At 40.5% G+C, this 15,749-nt stretch overlaps 1 protein-coding gene across 4 annotated transcripts in view; it reads right to left on the minus strand.

The window, feature by feature from the left end:
- Positions 1 to 15,749, minus strand: part of PLOD2 (procollagen-lysine,2-oxoglutarate 5-dioxygenase 2) — a 64,440-nt gene that overhangs the window by 12,516 nt on the left and 36,175 nt on the right. For 2 of the 4 annotated variants that reach the window (XM_035133114.3, XM_035133113.3), the window contains exons 5-12: positions 14,425 to 14,537; positions 13,268 to 13,331; positions 12,463 to 12,560; positions 12,089 to 12,190; positions 10,464 to 10,589; positions 6,684 to 6,805; positions 4,310 to 4,414; positions 2,118 to 2,243 (exon numbers count right to left, since the gene is read on the minus strand). In XM_035133114.3, the coding sequence (XP_034989005.3) occupies positions 2,118 to 2,243; positions 4,310 to 4,414; positions 6,684 to 6,805; positions 10,464 to 10,589; positions 12,089 to 12,190; positions 12,463 to 12,560; positions 13,268 to 13,331; positions 14,425 to 14,537 (856 nt within the window). The remainder of the gene's footprint in view (positions 1 to 2,117; positions 2,244 to 4,309; positions 4,415 to 6,683; positions 6,806 to 10,463; positions 10,590 to 12,088; positions 12,191 to 12,462; positions 12,561 to 13,267; positions 13,332 to 14,424; positions 14,538 to 15,749) is intronic. The other 2 variants (XM_088669101.1, XM_088669100.1) reach the window with 1 other exon arrangement.

Here is a 15,749-nt window from a genome sequence, read left to right on the forward strand (position 1 = left end):
CCTTCCATTTTTCATTCAATTAAAGCTATTGACAGAGCACATACTCTTCAAAATCAACTTATAAATTAAAATACATGGCAATTACAAGGAAACAGAATTAAAAGTAGCCTTTCCAAGAACCAACATCTTTATATGTCACTTCTTTTATGGTTTTTTTTTCTTCAAATAATTTTTTATTAGTTTTCCAATAGGTAGAGGTAAAGGGACCCCTGACCATTAGGTCCAGTCGTGACCGACTCTGGGGTTGCGGCGCTCATCTCGCGTTATTGGCCGAGGGAGCCGGCGTACAGCTTCCAGGTCATGTGGCCAGCATGACAAAGCCACTTCTGGCGAACCAGAGCAGCACATGGAAATGCCGTTTACCTTCCCGCCAGAGCGGTACCTATTTAACTACTTGCACTTTGATGTGCTTTCAAAATGCTAGGTTGGCAGGAGCTGGGACCGAGCAACGGGAGCTCACCCTGTCGCAGGGATTCGAACCGCTGACCTTCTGATCAGCAAGCCCTAGGCTCAGTGCTTTAACCCACAGTGCCACCTGCGTCCCAGTTTTCCAATATTCCCCCAATAATAGCCAGCTTATAACAATATCAATTAATTCCTTCTTTAATGGCTTCTGGCTGAGGAAAAAGCCAGAACAGAAACTCGTGGGAAATATGGGGAAAGTAAATTGTTTGGGATATGCTGAAGGAATTTAATACACAGTCAATGCAAGCAGTTCAAAGTAAGTGGGTCACACTATCAAGAGCCCCCCCCCCCATTTTACAACCCCGGGTTATGCAGAAATTTACAAGTGTTAAATAAAGTCCTCCTTACCAGATTCTTCTTTGGTTTTTATTTTTTACTTTGACTGTGGGGCATGCATGGAGATGGGTTTTGAGGATATCCACAGGATATTTCAACACGTTACAAGGATGAAAGGTAAAGGGACCCCTGACCATTAGGTCCAGTCGTGACCGACTCTGGGGTTGTGACGCTCATCTTGCTTTACTGGCCATGGGAGCCGGCGTACAGCTTCCAGGTCATGTGGCTAGCATGACAAAGCCGCTTCTGGCGAACCAAAGCAGCGCTCGGAAACGCCATTTACCTTCCGACTGTAGCAGTACCTATTTATCTACTTGCACTTTGACGTGCTTTTGAACTGCTAGGTTGGCAGGAGCTGGGACCGAGCAACAGGAGCTCACCCAATTGCAGGGATTCGAACCGCCGACCTTCTGATGAGCAAGCCCTGGGCTCTGTGGTTTATCCCACAGCAGGGATTAGTTAACCGAAAAAGGGCTGAAAACTACTCACAGCTGACTGTTTCTTAGAAATACTTCACTTTAATGTTCACTGAAGCAATAGTCAATACAGCCACCACAATAGTGCCCTCCCCCGAACCAACTTGTTTAACACATATGTTGATGTGGCATGTCATGTATGTTTTATACCCCATCTTTCCTCCAAAAAACTCAAGGTGGCATTCATGGTGCTTTTCCTCCCCATTTCATCCTCAACAACAACCATGTGAGGTAGGTTTGGTCAACTGTGACCAGCCCAAGGTTACCCAGTGAGTTCTTTGCTCAACCACGAAGCCAGCTCCTTGGAGCAAAGATGGAATATGATCAATACATACATACGTGCCAAATCAAAAGAAGTATGAGCAAGGTGGTTTAACAACAACTACTACTACAGTGGTACCTCAGGTTACAAACGCTTCAGGTTACAAACTCTGCTAACCCAGAAATAGTACCTCAGGTTAAGAACTTTGCATCAGGATGAGAACAAAAATCGTGCTTCTGTGGTGCGGCAGCAGCAGGAGGCCCCATTAGCTAAAGTGGTGCTTCAGGTTAAGAACAGTTTCAGGTTAAGAAAGGACCTCCAGAACGAATTAAGTTCTTAACCAGAGGTACCACTGTATTGGGATAGCTGTTGGGTGTCTGTATGTGGAATTACATGCGCCGGGGTGTGCTCATGTGCAGCGCTGGCACACTCGCGGTGTGCCAATGTCAACTCCTGTACGTCACAGGGGTGTGTTGATGTGACATCAAAGTGCGCCACAGTGTGTGCAGGTACCCAGGCACCCAGGGCCCCACATAGTTGGCACCTATGCAAAAGAGCAAACAGTTATGGTAACTTACACTCTGTTTCCTTGGACAATATCCACGTAGTCTTCAGACCGAGCATAATATCCATCAGGGCTCAGCGCCCCCCAAAAGTTTGACCAAAGTTTCCCATGGCGCAGGACAAGAGGGGCAATCATCTTTCTGTTTCAAAAACATGATTGCATTGAAAGTTAACAAAAAGATTGAAATGTGAGACAATCACAAGGAGGAGCTCCATAACTGGGGAAGAGACGGATGTTAATAGCTGTCACTTATTCTAAATAGCCCTCTTTGCTTCTAGTCACTGCCTCTGGGATAGTGAGAAAACCAGTCTTTCTGAATTCTGAATTTGTAAAGCAACAACTGCAACGTGAAATTTCAAGGGCCATAGCTCAGCGAAGAGTATATGTTATTCATGCATGCATAAAGTCTTATATTCCATCATTCGCATTCCCACTGAAAGGCTTCTGCTAGAACAGCGATGAAAGATATCTGCCTGATGTCTAGGAAAGAGGCTGCCAATCAGGATAAAATGGATTAACGGTGTGAATGATAAAATAGCTCTTTAAAGCCTTAACTGACACATAGTGAAACCCAGTCTCTCTTGTAGACACATTGTCCTCAAAGTCAAGAAAGTTGATGTGATCAAAAAGCAAACACGCCGAAGGAAGTGCCTTTACTCCAAGATGCGCAGAGAAGCATTGGGGGGGGGGGGTCGTCTATCCCCACAGAACATATCCACCAACAGAGCATTCACATGATTAAGAAGAGCCCCCTAAATCAGAATTTTAAAAAGACTGGGAACCTTTTCCCTTGTATTTACAGAAATACTGTAAAGATATGGAATTACTGGCAAGGTTTGATCATTAAACACTTACAAGTAAGAAAATAAGATCAACGGTTAAGAACAACATGGAATGAAAACGACTGTAGGATGTAACTGTTATATACAACTTGAAATTCTTTTATTATATCCTTATCTAATTCTGTATATCCTTTAAGCTATTTTACCTTTTAGTTGTAAATCAAATTGTGCGCGTTTCTGTTCTTGTTTTATTATGTCTATGAGCTTAAAGCTGAAATGAAGTGATTTGGATTTGGACTGTAGGATGTAATCAGGAAGGAAAATTTGGTATAAAACTGATAAGAAAATAAGAGTATTAAGGTATAAGATTATAAAAATAAGGTAATAATTAAGCAGAAGTTTAAGGAATCAGAAGGGGAAGTTGAGGGAAGTCAAGGGGAGGGTTTCTTTTTCTATAATAATAATAATAATAATAATAATAATAATAATATATTATTTATACCCCATCCATCTGGCTGGGTTTCTCCTGCCACTCTGGGCGGCTTCCAGCAAACATTAAAATACATCAAATATCACAGATTAAAAACTTCCCTAAACAGGGCTGCCTTTAGGTATTTTCTAAATGTCAGGTAGTTGTTTATCTCTCTGACCTCTGACGGGAGGGTATTCCACAGGGCGGGTGCCACTACCGAGAAGGTCCTCTACCTGGTTCCCTGTAGCTTTGCTTCTCACAGCGAGGGAACCGCCAGAAGGCCCTCGGCGCTGGACCTCAGTGTCCGGGCAGAATGATGGGGGTGGAGACGCTCCTTCAGGTATACTGGACCAAGGCCATTTAGGGCTTTAAAGGTCAGCACCAACACTTTGAATTGTGCTCGGAAATGTACTGGGAGCCAATGTAGGTCTTTCAAGACCGGTGTTATATGGTCTTGGTGGCTGCTCCCAGTCACCAGTCTAGCTGCCACATTCTGGATTAGTTGGATTTATATGACAAATGTTATATTGTGTTGTTTTATTGGATATAAAACTCTGTGTGTGTGTGTGTGTGTGTGTGTGTGTGTGTGTGTGTGTGTGTATGAGCCCCTTAAATTATAGTGGAAGGCTAGTTTTCACATAAAGGAGTGCATTAATATTCTCCTCTGCCCGGACATAATGACGCTATCCAGTGATGCAGAAGTAATTTTCCTCTCTTCCCCTACTGCAGCTCTCTGCAATTTTTAGGTACAGAGATAGGAATGGGAAACACCACTGCACAAATGGAAATCTACTCTACTGGCAGATGAACACCACTGGATGCCACCCGGTATATCTTCTTTCACGAGAAATCTGTTTCAAGGAATTACTAAACAAACCTGTAGTAGTCACTGAAACCAATAAAAGAACCTAGAATTGATAAGTTTCCCAACCCCTCCAGCCATAAACGTACCGATTCTGTTCTATCAATAGTTTTAAAGTACTGGGGTTCGTTAAAACAACATCCGCATCTATGCTGAAATAATAGTTGCATTCTTCATTCTGCCGACAGATGTCCCTTGAAAAGGAAGAGACACACAAGGCATTAGCATTGTAAACATGTTCCATTCCAAAGAGATGATAATAGTTTTAAGCATATGACTGCGGTGTGCATTTAAGAAGTTCCTTTGCTTAATAGCTACCTGAATTGGCAACTCGACTTCTAAAACAAGTCTACTTAAAGCAAGTGTTAGTAGTTGAAAGTAATAGATTTTATGACTAATAATACAATCTGGGTTTCGCTTGATTTATCTATCCACCAGAAGGAAGTTTTTCAAAATACAGGTCTCACTCTTTGCAAAGATGTCTTGGATTTTTGAAGGTGACGTTACTACCAATTTGGGGGAATTCATCCATCTTCTGGAAGATTTGCATAGTGAAATTCCTCTATTTCCCCCAGATTTGGAGAGCTGTATTCCCAATATTTTCAAAACCCCAAATCTTTCCTAAATTCACACTGTAATAACATTAATTAAGACAACTTTACACCTATTTGTTGAAAATTAATCTGGCAATACAATAGCAATTTATGGATACCTGCCATACCTATTTCATACCTATTCCTGAATACATGAATGCAAATATAAATTACATATTAATACAACCATTGTCCTCTATGTACAACTCTAATTTCTGATCACAATAGTATCCCCCAGGTGACAGACAGGTAGGTAAGTGGGAAACATAACCCTAGTTTACTGTTTTACTATTGGACCGGAGCCTCACCCAATAGCTCAGTTGGGAGAGCATGAGACTCTTAATCCCACGGTCATGGGCTCAAGCCCCACTTTGGGCAAAACGATTCCTGCATTGTAGGGGATTAGACCAGATGACCCTATTACAGTTAAGGTATGGATGTTAACAAAATACTGACATAGATAGTTGGCTGGTTTAATACCTGGGAATTCTGTTGGAAAATAAAATGTGATTTTAAACTGTTGTGCTGCACTGTTAAAGTAAATGGCACATGTATGTGCGCGAGAGAAAAGAGACAAAGATGATACTGGGATCTGATTATAAAAGCTATTGAACATAGATCATTTTGAAGGCTATGAACATTCTCGTTTCCAGAACTTTCATAATTTATAACAGCTGGATATATTTTTTCCCCTGTGGTGCAACCTTTCAATGAAAGAGGAAACAGCTGTATATTATCACCCCAAACATATGTTGCAGGTCATGCAATGGGGGGAGCTATTCTGTTCATTGGAAAGGTTGTTTGAGAGCCACATGGATTCTTTTTTCCAGGACGCAGCCCCACTCCAGAGGAAAAAGACACGTTGTTGAGACCTGGGCAACATCCACATCTGCTAGAATTGCAACTAGCTTCTCACTTCCCAGAGGCAAGTGTCTGGGCCTTGGGAGAGGCAGCGAGAATTCACAGGATCAAGGTGTGCAGGCAGGTAAATGCTCGGAAAGAAGAAAACCACAGCTCACAAGCATGATAACAGGTGCCTTACTTGTGAATATTTGAGCAGGGCAGCCCACATGACCCTGTTAGAGATGGGTAGAGATTGGAGAGAGTAGTTTGGGGAGGGGGGGTTGGTGGTACAGACCAGTTCTGGACCAGTTTCCCTAGAGCAGGCATCCCCAAACTCGACCCTCCAGCTGTTTTGGGATTACAACTCCCATCATCCCTAGCTACCAGGACCAGTGGTCAGGGATGATGGGAATTGTAGTCCCAAAACAGCAGGGGGGCCGAGTTTGGGGGTGCCTCCCCTAGAGGCACACAGCTGGTGCCTATGTTGTTAGCTTCCTGGTGCCAGATCAAGACAGTTTTATCATCCTGAACTTCTAATGGATGATTTATTTTATAACTGCTGTTTCCCTATTTTTATTGCTAGTCTTTCTGCTTTTTAAATGGCTTTTACAATTGCTTTATTACTATTTTACATTACTTGAATGTTAATGCTAGATGCTGAATTTTAAAAGAAGTTAGCCATCCTTCTTAAAAAAAACACTGAAAAATAAAATAATGATCTTAACAGAGAGGCTGATGAATAATCTACAACATCTGCTGTGTTTCAACATGAACTATTATTCTCAGCACTCTAAAAACGTGTGTTGGAAGTCTCAACGGTGGATCATTAAATCCTTGCCAACAAGCAAAGGCCCTACAAGCAAGCAGCAGGAATTGCTCCTAAACACAATACATTGTTGGGGCCACTACATCAAGGATTTGGATGTTGTGTGTTCATTTTAATTAGACATCTTCCCATCTAAACCTACACATTTTGTTCCTGTTCATATATAGATCTGAGGAGATAAATCGTTAAAAATAAAATTACATTCCCATGTTCCTAGCATCGGCTTGACTCAGATATTCTTCAGGCCCCACAATTTGTATCGTTTTGAACATGTGCTTGGCTTTTTCCCAAAACTTCTTGATATGTCTTTCATGGTGAACTTCCTGGAAAAGAAATGAAATAATAAATGAGAAATCAGTAATACCGTATTATAATTAAACATGCAACAGAGCCGTCCAGTACTAGCCTGTGGCATAAGTTCTCTGTAGAGGTGTAGCAGGTACCTTCACTATACCTCCTGCAGAAGGGCATCCTTGACCTACAGACATTTGTTTCAAGGTCCAAAGTAAGGCTAGTTGCATAGACCTGCTTCAGACACTGAAATAGATGCACACAGATTGCTGGTGGTGTTGGGTTTTCCTGATATTAATGTGGTCAATGATGCTACTCAGAGGTGTGTAACCTGCATGGCAGCACATCTGTGAGCTCTTGACAATCCAGCACACCTGTGGTATCTTAGCAATTTAACTAATTAGCAGGGGAGAGTTTACCTGCTGCACCAAATGCATCGATGTGATAGGGTAATTGATTATTTTGAAAACTGTGTTTAAGTTGATCAAATGGTGTAGGGTGTGTACTGTTATAGAATGCTGTTAAGGAATGCTGTTGAGTACTGTTGAAGAAAGGTGGTGAGAAGGGATGTTTTGCAGCTGTTTGTTATTTAAAAATAAAGTTAAACAAAGATATGGTGGGCAAACTTTTATTCCATCGCCCCAGTCGCTTCACAAACTCGGTTGGAGAAGAAGGTCCAACAGGTGCATAGCTGTCAAGCTCTCCCTTTTTTAAAGGGAAATTCCCTTATGCTGAATAGGCTTCCTTGCGAGAAAAGGAAAAACTTGACAGCTATGCACAGGTGGAGCCCCATGGGAATGCCTCTCCTCCCCATGCATACACATGCTTGTTTCACCAGGAGCACCAGAAATCAGGAATAGTAAGAGAAAGATCCAGAGGAGAGGAAGATTTTGTCTAGCAAGCAAGCAAGCAAGCAAAAAAAAAAAAAATCGGAAAAACACAGAAACCAGTGACAGGAATATACAGAAAATAAGGTGCTAGAGGAAATAACATTTTAAAATACTTTTGTTTTTGGTGCAACAGGCTTATAACACAGCTAAATCTCTTACAAGTGAATTTATATAGTTACTCATTTTTATGATGAGATGGCGAAAAATAAGAAGAGCAATAAACATTCTAAAAAGTCAGAGTTCCTCTTTAAATATTATTTAGCCTCAAATAACTTCCACTTTGAACTTGGATGTTAGCACTTACTAAAAATATCATGATAATCAGCAGGAACCATCACAGTAAAAAATAACACTGGAAATTTAGCAGCAGAATAAACAAGCCCAAGATCAACTACTATTTTAGGTCACTCCTGCTATTTTACAGATGTGTTAACTCCTTAGGCTGCAATCCTATAACAGCTCAACCTGGGTGTATGCCCCATTGAACACAATGGGACTTAATTCTGAATAGACATGCATAACATTAAGCTGTTAACATGTTGAATTTTCTTATTCTTAAAAGAAGGTGGGTGGAAATGGAAGGTTGCAGCCAGTTTTGGTTAATTAATTTGGTTAATTAATATATGGTTGTGATACCTGTTGTCTTTGTCCATGGGACAAGAAGATACAGTTGGAACTGGATATGGAACAACTGATTGGTTCAAAATTGGGAAAGGAGTACAACAAGGCTGTATATTGTCTCCCTGCTTATTTAACTTATATGCAGAATTCATCATGCGAAAGGTTGGACTGGATGAATGCCAAGCCGGAATTAAGACTGCCAGAAGAAATATCAACAACCTCAGATATGCTGATGACACAACCTTGATGGCAGAAAGTGAGGAGGAATTAAAGAACCTTTTAATGAGGGTGAAAGAGGAGAGCGCAAAATATGGTCTGAAGCTCAACATCAAAAAAACTAAGATCATGGCCACTGGTCCCACCACCTCCTGGCAAATAGAAGGGGGAAAAATGGAGGCAGTGAGAGATTTTACTTTCTTGGGTTCCATGATCACTGCAGATGGTGACAGCAGTCACGAAATTAAAAGACACCTGCTTCTTAGGAAAAAAGCAATGATAAACCTAGACACCATCTTAAAAGGCAGAGACATCACCTTGCCGACAAAGGTCCGTATAGTTAAAGCTATGGTTTTCCCAGTAGTAATGTATGAAAGTGAGAGCTGGACCATAAAGAAGGCTAATCAAAAAAGAATTGATGCTTTTGAATTATGGTGCTGGAGGAGACTCTTGAGAGTCACATGGACTGCAAGAAGATCAAACCTATCCATTCTGAAGGAAATCAGCCCTGAGTGCTCACTGGAAGGACAGATCCTGAAGCTGAGGCTCCAGTACTTTGGCCACCTCATGAGAAGAGAGGACTCCCTGGAAAAGACCCTGATGTTGGGAAAGATTGAGGGTACTAGGAGAAGGGGACGACAGAGGACGAGATGGTTGGACAGTGTTCTCGAAGCTACGAACATGAGTCTGACCAAACTGTGGGAGGCAGTGCAGGACAGGAGTGCCTGGCGTGCTCTGGTCCATGGGGTCACGAAGAGTTGGACATGACTAAACAACAACAACATATGGTTGTGATCTTTTGCCCATGGCATTACCTTCTATACTATAGTGTGACACTACATATTAAAGATCCCCTAACCTTGATTTATTACTCCCAGATAGTTGTTCTTTTTTACACTTATCAATCAGAGTAGTTAAAAAGGGGTAAAGGGACTGACCCATTGCTTGTGAAAATTCAGCTTCATTGGATAAGCTCTAAAATCTAGGGTGTGTGTGTGTGTGTGTGTGTGTGTGTGTGTGTGTGTGTGTAACTATTTCAGTACCTTCCCTGAACCACTAAATCCAAACTAGTTAGCCAATAAAAATATGTGAAATTGTGCCAGGCATAAATTTATCAAGTTGTTTGTTTTCAGTTTTGTGACTCTATTTGAGTTGCAAGCCTCAGTATATATAGAATTGTTTGCATTTGTAAAAATGAATAGCAAGGATTCTCCCTAATTCATTTATTTGCTCTTGAACAAATTGGGATGTAACCTAAGCAAGGTCTTTCATTGGACCAACCTTTTTTTAGGCATGGCAGCATGCAAACATCAATTCCACAGAACTAACTGCTCATCAGGGAATGGTGCTGGACATTGGTGCGGTCAACCCTATGTAAGTGTGCTGTTGCCAGGTGGATAAACTGCCCCAGGGTGGGTGCAGGTGCCTGAAGTCATCAGGTGTGAGTATCCAGCCATGCACTTGAATGGTGTGGCTGCAGCAACCCATTTCTCTACTTATATTTCTCTACAATTATAAAGTTAAGAGAATTCTTCTCCCTCCCTCTCTATTGCCATGCAGTTGCCACCAGATATCACATTGTGAACTGCCTCACCAGCCGTTGCTTGCTCCCCTTTCAATATTGACTACCCTAAACATATTGACAAAATAAGCAAAAAATGTAAGATGTGCCTGTTGGATCAGGCCAATGGCCCATCTAGTCCGGCACCGCGTCGTATGCCTCCTGTGTGCGCATGCGTCATGACGTGCGACGCATGTGTGCAACAGACACCCCGCCCCCCGGTGGGATGCCTTCGGGTTTGCCACCCCGGGCAGCCAGGCAGCTAGCTACGCCACTGTGTTCATATATGTACACACACATTATTTTTCTGTAATAAGAGATCCACTTAAATGTTTAAGAACTTAACTTTGTTGTCAATCTACATAACTAGACCAACATTCAATTACCACCTAAAGTACTTACATTATTGTGAATGAAGAGGGTTATTTTTTCCTTTGCATAGTCCAGAGTCAACAATCTGTCTAGAAACTTAGGCAGGAAGGGAGTTGGTTGTTCAATGAAAACACCAATTGTTACTGTTGGAGTCTCCTGAAAAAAAAGTGCACAAAAATAAAAGAAAAACATGAAAAGCTTTTACTTTAAAGTTTAAAATAGTATGAACAATCTTACATTTAACCAAAATGATCCATATTATATATCTTGGGAAATAACATCCAGTTTTACACAAGTTATAACTGAATACACTTTTAATAAGAATCCATGAAATTCCTCCTGAAAGAAATGAGCAAAATGCTGTCTGAGAAATGCTGTCTGAGTTTTATGCTGCATTCCTTTACCCATATTCCTGAAAACAAGCAGGTGTTCTACCACTGAGCTATGACCCTTCTCATGCTGTATATAAGTGTATTAATGATGTATTCAGAATATATAATATAATAACTAAGGGGTAGAGTGTGAAGGATGGGGTGGGAAAACTCACTGAGAATTTTGAACAATGAAAGTAGTTTCCTAGAATTCTAAAGTTCTTATGGGATCAGGTTTTTTTCCTGAAGACTATGGTAGCCTGCCAAAGTAGCTCAACCAGATGGCATTCAGGAGTTATCTTACACCTGTCACTGATGGAAGAACTGCTGCCAGAAATTACAGTGGACTGCAAACACAGAGCCAAGAAGCCAAGAAGAGCCAGTGTGGTGTAGTGGTTAAGAGCGGTGGACTCATAATCTGGTGAACCGGGTTGACATCTCCGCTCCTCCACATGCAGCTGCTGGGTGACCTTGAGCTAGTCACACTTCTCTGAAATCTCTCAGCCCTACTCACCTCACAGAGTGTTTGTTGTGGGGGGAGGAAGGGAAAGGAGAATGTTAGCTGCTTTGAGACTCCTTAGGATAGTGATAAAGCGGAATATCAAATCCAAACTAGATGATCCTCAGGGTCCCTTCCAACTCTAGAATTCTATGAAACTCCCTTCTTCTTCTTCTTCTTCTTCTTCTTCTTCTTCTTCTTCTTCTTCTTCTTCTTCTTCTTCTTCTTCTTCTTCTTCTTCTTCTTCTTCATCTAGTTAGCCAGTAAAAATCCTGACAGCTGCATATGTAAAGTGTATGATTGGATGATGTCTATGAAATGTCAACTAGCTGTTGCTTCTCTTTGAGTGAGTGCAAAAAAGCTTTGTCGGCTATTTTCTCCAGAAAATGATACTTTGAATCATGACTTAGCTGTCAGTGCCAGGAAAAGCATTTTGTGTATTGTCTGAATCAATGAAGACCAAGAATGTACTGTAATAACCTGCACAAATATGTGCCAAAAAGACAAAAAAAAATATGTTTCTACCGCTGTACCAGACACTTTCTATAAACATCTGGAAACTGCAAAGCATTAAGTGATTCAGACCAAAACTAAATATGGGCATGGAGGGCTTGGAAGAAAACTGTGAAGGTGAGGAAAAGCTAGCAGGATGGGAAGGAGTTGATAAAAGCAAGGAGGGAGAAGCTGGAGCAGCAGTCCAAGTGCACAAGGAGGTAGACACTGCCATGACAATCAATATGTAGCTCAGCATTGAAATAATTCAGCCGCATGCAACAGATACTTACATCAAGTGTGGCCAAGTCTAATAAATCTGTGTCACAGGCACCACATCCAGTTTCACGGGTCCAGCCATTAGGGATATAATTTCCAAAGTAATTGAGATTAAGCTGCAATTGGGAGGTGGGGGGGGGAAACAAACCAGCCCTAATTAATTCAGCAGTATAATAAAATCTTGTTTCTGTACCTTTCAATTAAAGGCCAGTTCTACAAGGCTCTGTTGTAGTGCTCACTCAACTTAAATGAGTGGAAACCAGGGGTGAAACAGAATGCGATACATTCTGCCCTACTGCCACTGTCAACTAATCCTCAGCAGGCTGCTAGTATCCCAGTATCATTGGATTAATAAAAACTTAGCTGAAACAAAGTCACCGTCACTCACTTTGGTTGGGCCGTTTCCATGGAGAGTGACTGGCAAAGTGTCATACAGTGAATTTCTCACTCTGGCTCTTCCATCTTCAAATTTCAGGAGCACTTCATCTGCAGCCCACCAGGAAGTTAAAAATACATCATCTGTAGTTTACTCAAACAAGACTATCACAGCATTCTTCGCATTTCCCCGAGCATCCACTTTTTTACAAAGATTTCCATATTTCCTGTCATTTCAGCCTACGATCCACAGGCTGTTAATTTCTACGTTCATGAGGAACATTTCCAGTTGCCAAATAAGAACCACAATATTTTGTTTGTTTGTTTGTTTTATATATTATTGTTCCTATCCCAAGATCGTATTCATGACAATGGGACCCTCTGCTTCCTCAGAGGAACTCGGCCATTTCCCAACACTTCTTGTAAGTCAGGGCCTGCCCAGATATAATCTTTCCCCCTCTGGAAAGAGTGGAGGCAGACTTTCTTCCTCTCACCTCTCCTTTGCCTGCTTCTATTGTGGGGAGAAAAAAATATATTGTGGGGAAAAATATATTGTGGGATATCTTTCTAGGTTTTATTTTTCTGGGATGAGGAGTGACCCAATGTTCAAATAACTGCATTATCTTCCAGTTGGTCAGCCAGTTCTCCCACTGGGGGCCTGTAACTGAACTCCACTTGATGTTAATTCCATATGAGGTATAAATGTACAGAAAGCCCCTTGGATGTATTGTATTATATAATAGGTAATGCAGAAATGGCAAGGAAGAAATCTGAGCGCCATATCCTTCATCACTCAATAGACACTTCAGAATACATACCAACAGCTCCATTTAGAGTCTGGAAAATGTTGCACTTGTGATCCAGTGTGATGTTAATGCGTTCCTAAAATGTAAGTACAGAAAATATGCTAAATGATGATAAAATCAAGGGCAGTACAAACTGAATTCTAACCATCTTGACAAATGTAAACTATCTGAAAATATGACTGCATGTTTTCACTGACAATTCTTTTTAATCTCCTTAATTCTTATGCCAGATGTTTCCCGATCTCTTATATATCTTCATAGTTCAGCGTGTCATACAGATCTGTCCCTCGTCGAGAACATACGATTCATTTAGCCAACGGTTTCTATCATCCTACAAACAAAGACTTGCTTTCTGTTTTGCAAGCCAAGCAAATAAAGTTCATGACTTCTCAAAGAATGATGATTCAGCGGTATAGGAGAGGAGCTGCCAAATGCCACTAATACATTAACAGCTTGAAATACAGAAAAATTGGAAATATACCATGATATATACAGAACAATTTGGGTGACTTCAGTGTAGATGTTGCTGGTGTGTACATATTGACTTTCTTGTTTGTGCCTTGCTTTGAAAAAAGAGAAAGAGCAGCAAGCCATGTTCTTTGAAGGGACCACTGCAATAGAATTCCCATCCAAAGATCTGCTAAAATCTCCACCAAAATCAATGCAACACCCATGTAATACTGGAATTGTTCAGGAGTTTATTTCCTGGATGTCCAAAAGTACTTAGAGAGACTACCTCTAGTTTAGGAGGATGACAGCATGAAACTAGGCTTATCAAACCTAAGACAAAATGTTATAGTGAGGAATGTTCTTGGTCCAGGTTCCTATTGACCAGGTCATTTTCCAGAATACTCCCACATGCAAAAACCCCACACATAATCTGCCAGCATTCTACCTGGCCACTAAACATGCACAGTCATCAGTGGAAAAAAGAATTCCAGCCCAATGAAAAATCTTGAAATGTTGGGGTTCCAAAATTTTCCAAAACCCTGCATACAAACCCTCTTGTTAGTAGATGCCATTTGAGCTAATATAGGATATTTATAGAAGATAGAATCATTCTTTCAAGTTACCTAAACATAGCCAGAATTTCAGCTTGGTTCATCACTCATTTTTCACAATTGTACTCTGGGAGTCATAAGAATGATTCGTGAAATGGTTCAACATACCCTCTTTAATTGGTCGATATAGATTTTAGTATAAAAAAGCTGATCGTCATCATTATCTTGGAGGTTCCATTGTTGCACAATACTGTTTACAGCTGGAGAATATCCAATAAATCCTGAAAGAGATCATAGATTGAACTAAATAAAGACATCACTGTTTCCACCTGAAAATGAGCAGCCTGCCCCCAACATCTAACTTCAGGAAGTCCCAGTAGATGAAACTACGCAAAGTTTCCCCATTCATTTATGACCAGAGACTTGCCTTGGTACAAATTCCCTGAATCTCTGTGATTTCTTTTGATTTCTTCCTTATGCCTAGGGAAAAAAGAGCTATTCCAGGTGTGGATCTGATTTATTAATTTCTTCTGAGTGACAATTCAGACTAGGGGGGAGAATGTGTGGATTCTTCCATCTGTCATTGCATTTAAGATTTGGCTTTCATTTTGCAACAGATGCAATGCTATGCAACTTCACTCGGGGCACCTCCTTTGTTGCTGCTAAGGCCTTCTAAGAAGTGCTGTGGATGCGCAAGTAAAATCCTCAATGATACACTGGGCAATAGATATCGGTCGTAATATAGACATGGAAGCATGGGAACAATTGTGGAATATGGATATAAAATTTACAGCATGTAAATGATATGAAAATGATATATCAATGATATCTAACACCGAGTAAACTAACAAAAATGTATACTGTAAATCTAAATCAAACAAGTGTTGGAAATGTAAGGAGAAAGGAGGTTCTTTTTATCAGATCTGGTGGTCTTGTAGTAAGGTTAAAGCTTGCTGGGAAATGATATATAATGAATTGAAAAGGGTGTTCAAAATAACCTTTGTAAAAAACAACACCAGAAGCTTTCCTTTTGGGAATTACAGACACAGAACTACCTAAATTGTATAGAAATTTATTTATGCATGCTACTACGGACAGCAAGAATGCTACTCGCCCCCAAATGGAAAGAAGCAGAAGTCCCAGCAAAGGAAGAATGGATGCAAAAACTTATGGAATACTGTATGCAGAAATGGCGCAACTTACCAAAGAATAAGAAATCAAGATAGCAATTTTTTTTAATATAAAAGAATGGAAATGGTTTATTGAGTATTTACAGATAAATTGCAAACAGATAAAAATATTGGCAGGATTATTGTAATAACCTGCAGTTTCATAAGAGTATATATTTAAGGTAGATAATCAAATGAGCAAATTAAATGAAGTTGGATATGCAGAAGATATTAAAAAATAAATTTAAGGAACAGCAGAAAGAGAGCGAAGGAAGTCAAACTTTGAAATGTTAAAATGATTGTAAAATCAATGAAATGTATAAA

This window comes from Zootoca vivipara, chromosome 5 (assembly GCF_965207765.1).
Source record: "Zootoca vivipara chromosome 5, rZooViv2.hap1.1, whole genome shotgun sequence".
Taxonomy (NCBI): domain Eukaryota; kingdom Metazoa; phylum Chordata; class Lepidosauria; order Squamata; family Lacertidae; genus Zootoca; species Zootoca vivipara.